This window comes from Petromyzon marinus, chromosome 84 (assembly GCF_048934315.1).
Source record: "Petromyzon marinus isolate PM22_M1 ecotype Great Lakes invasive population chromosome 84, UKy_Petmar_22M1.pri1.0, whole genome shotgun sequence".
Taxonomy (NCBI): Eukaryota; Metazoa; Chordata; class Hyperoartia; order Petromyzontiformes; family Petromyzontidae; genus Petromyzon; species Petromyzon marinus.
In genome coordinates this window covers 2,547,765-2,549,809 of record NC_133749.1, presented here as the reverse complement: position 1 = coordinate 2,549,809, position 2,045 = coordinate 2,547,765, and the positions used below count along the sequence as shown (strand labels likewise).

The 2,045-nt window shown below is 57.8% G+C and overlaps 1 protein-coding gene across 1 annotated transcript in view; it reads right to left on the bottom strand.

Annotated features, from left to right (window-relative positions):
- BLTP2 (bridge-like lipid transfer protein family member 2) overlaps window positions 1-2,045 on the bottom strand; it is a 107,406-nt gene continuing 105,361 nt past the window's right edge. The window contains 1 exon segment of the mRNA XM_076057800.1: window positions 1-1,730. Within this exon segment, the coding sequence (XP_075913915.1) occupies window positions 1,344-1,730 (387 nt within the window). The 3' untranslated portion in view covers window positions 1-1,343.

Genomic DNA, 2,045 nt, shown 5'->3' with positions numbered 1-2,045 from the left:
TTTACATCTTCAGATTTTATTATTCCGACAATAAATTTTACAGCACCGCTCCCAAACACCCAGAAGCTACAACATCACCAACACGGTAACACCATCACCACCATCAGTATCACCATCACCACCACCACCACCATCATCATCACCACCATCACCATCACCACCACCATCACACCACCACCACCATCGCCACCACCACCATCGCCACCACCATCACTATCACCACCATCACTATCACTACCATCACTATCACTACCATCACCACCACCATCATTGATCCAGCATCACCACCACCATCACCACCACCACCATCACCACCATCACTATCACTACCATCACCATCATTGAACCACCATCACTACCACCATCATCACCATCACCACCACCATCATCACCAACACAACAAACACTCACCAACACTCACCAACACAACAAACACTCACCAACACAACAAACACTCACCAACACAACACAACACTTACCAAACACTCACCAACACACTCACCAAACACTCACCAACACAACAAACACTCACCAACAGCGTGGAGGAGGGAGCTGAGGAGGGGATGGGTGAGTAGTAGTAGTGGTGGTGGTGTTAGAGGTGGTGGTGGTAGTGGTGGTGGTAGATTTGGTAGTGGTAAAGGTGGTGGTAGTGGTAAAGGTGGTGGTGGTAGTAGTAGTGGTGGTGGTAGTAGTGGTGGTGGAGGTGGTGGTAATAGTAGTGGTGGTAGTGGTGGTGGTGGTAGAGGTGGTGGTAGAGGTGGTGGTAGTAGTAGTGGTGGTAGTGGTGGTGGTGGTAGAGGTGGTAGAGGTGGTGGTAGTGGTGGTAGTGGTGGTGGTGGTAGAGGTGGTGGTAGAGGTGGTGGTGTTAGAGGTGGTGGTGTTAGAGGTGGTGGTGTTAGAGGTGGTGGTGTTAGAGGTGGTGGTGTTAGAGGTGGTGGTAGTGGTGGTGGTGGTGTTAGAGGTGGTGGTGGTGGTAGTGATGTTAGAGGTGGTGGTGGTGGTAGTGGTGGTGGTGGTAGAGGTGGTGGTAGTGGTAGTGATGTTAGAGGTGGTGGTGTTAGAGGTGGTAGTGGTGGTAGAGGTGGTGGTGTTAGAGGTGGTGGTAGTGGTGGTGGTGGTGGTGTTAGAGGTGGTGGTAGTGATGTTAGAGGTGGTGGTGGTGGTGGTAGTGGTAGTGGTGGTAGAGGTGGTGGTAGTGGTAGTGATGTTAGAGGTGGTGGTGGTAGTGATAGTAATGTTAGAGGTGGTGGTGGTGGTAGTGGTAGTAATGTTAGAGGTGGTAGTGGTAGTGGTGTTGGTAGTGGCAGTAGTGTTGTTGTTGTTGTTGCTGGTGGTTGTCGTCGTCACTTCTTGGAGGAGGAGTGAAACAGGCGACTCTTTCTAGCCGGCTGGCTCTTCTCTCCGGCCGGCGTGCCCAGTTTCTCGCCAAGTAGCAGCAGGCGTGCACGCTCCACCTCACGGCGAGGGTGGACACCACCGCCTCCACCACCGCCTCCACCACCGCCTCCACCGCCGCCTCCACCGCCTCCACCACCGCCTCCACCACCGCCTCCACCGCCACCGCCACCGCCGCCGGCCTCCCAGCGGCCGCTGCCGGACACCGCCGGCACGCCGCCGCCGGCACCGCCGGCACCGCCGGCACCGCCGGCACCGGCGGTAGCGGCGGTGCCGGGAGTGGCGTCCTCACTGGCGGTGCCGGTGGCCTTCAGGCGAAGCTTCTCCTTGATGGCCTGGGGTGGAACGGCGGGGAGACACGGGGAGAGAGACGCGGGGAGAGAGACACGGGGAGAGAGACGCGGGGAGAGAGACACGGGGAGAGAGACGCGGGGAGAGAGACACGGGGAGAGAGACACGGGGAGAGAGACACGGGGAGAGAGACACGGGGAGAGAGACACGGGGAGAGAGACACGGGGAGAGAGACACGGGGAGAGAGACACGGGGAGAGAGACACGGGGAGAGAGACACGGGGAGAGAGACACGGGGAGAGAGACGCGGGGAGAGAGACGCGGGGAGAGAGACGCGGGGAGAGAGACGCGGGGAGAGAG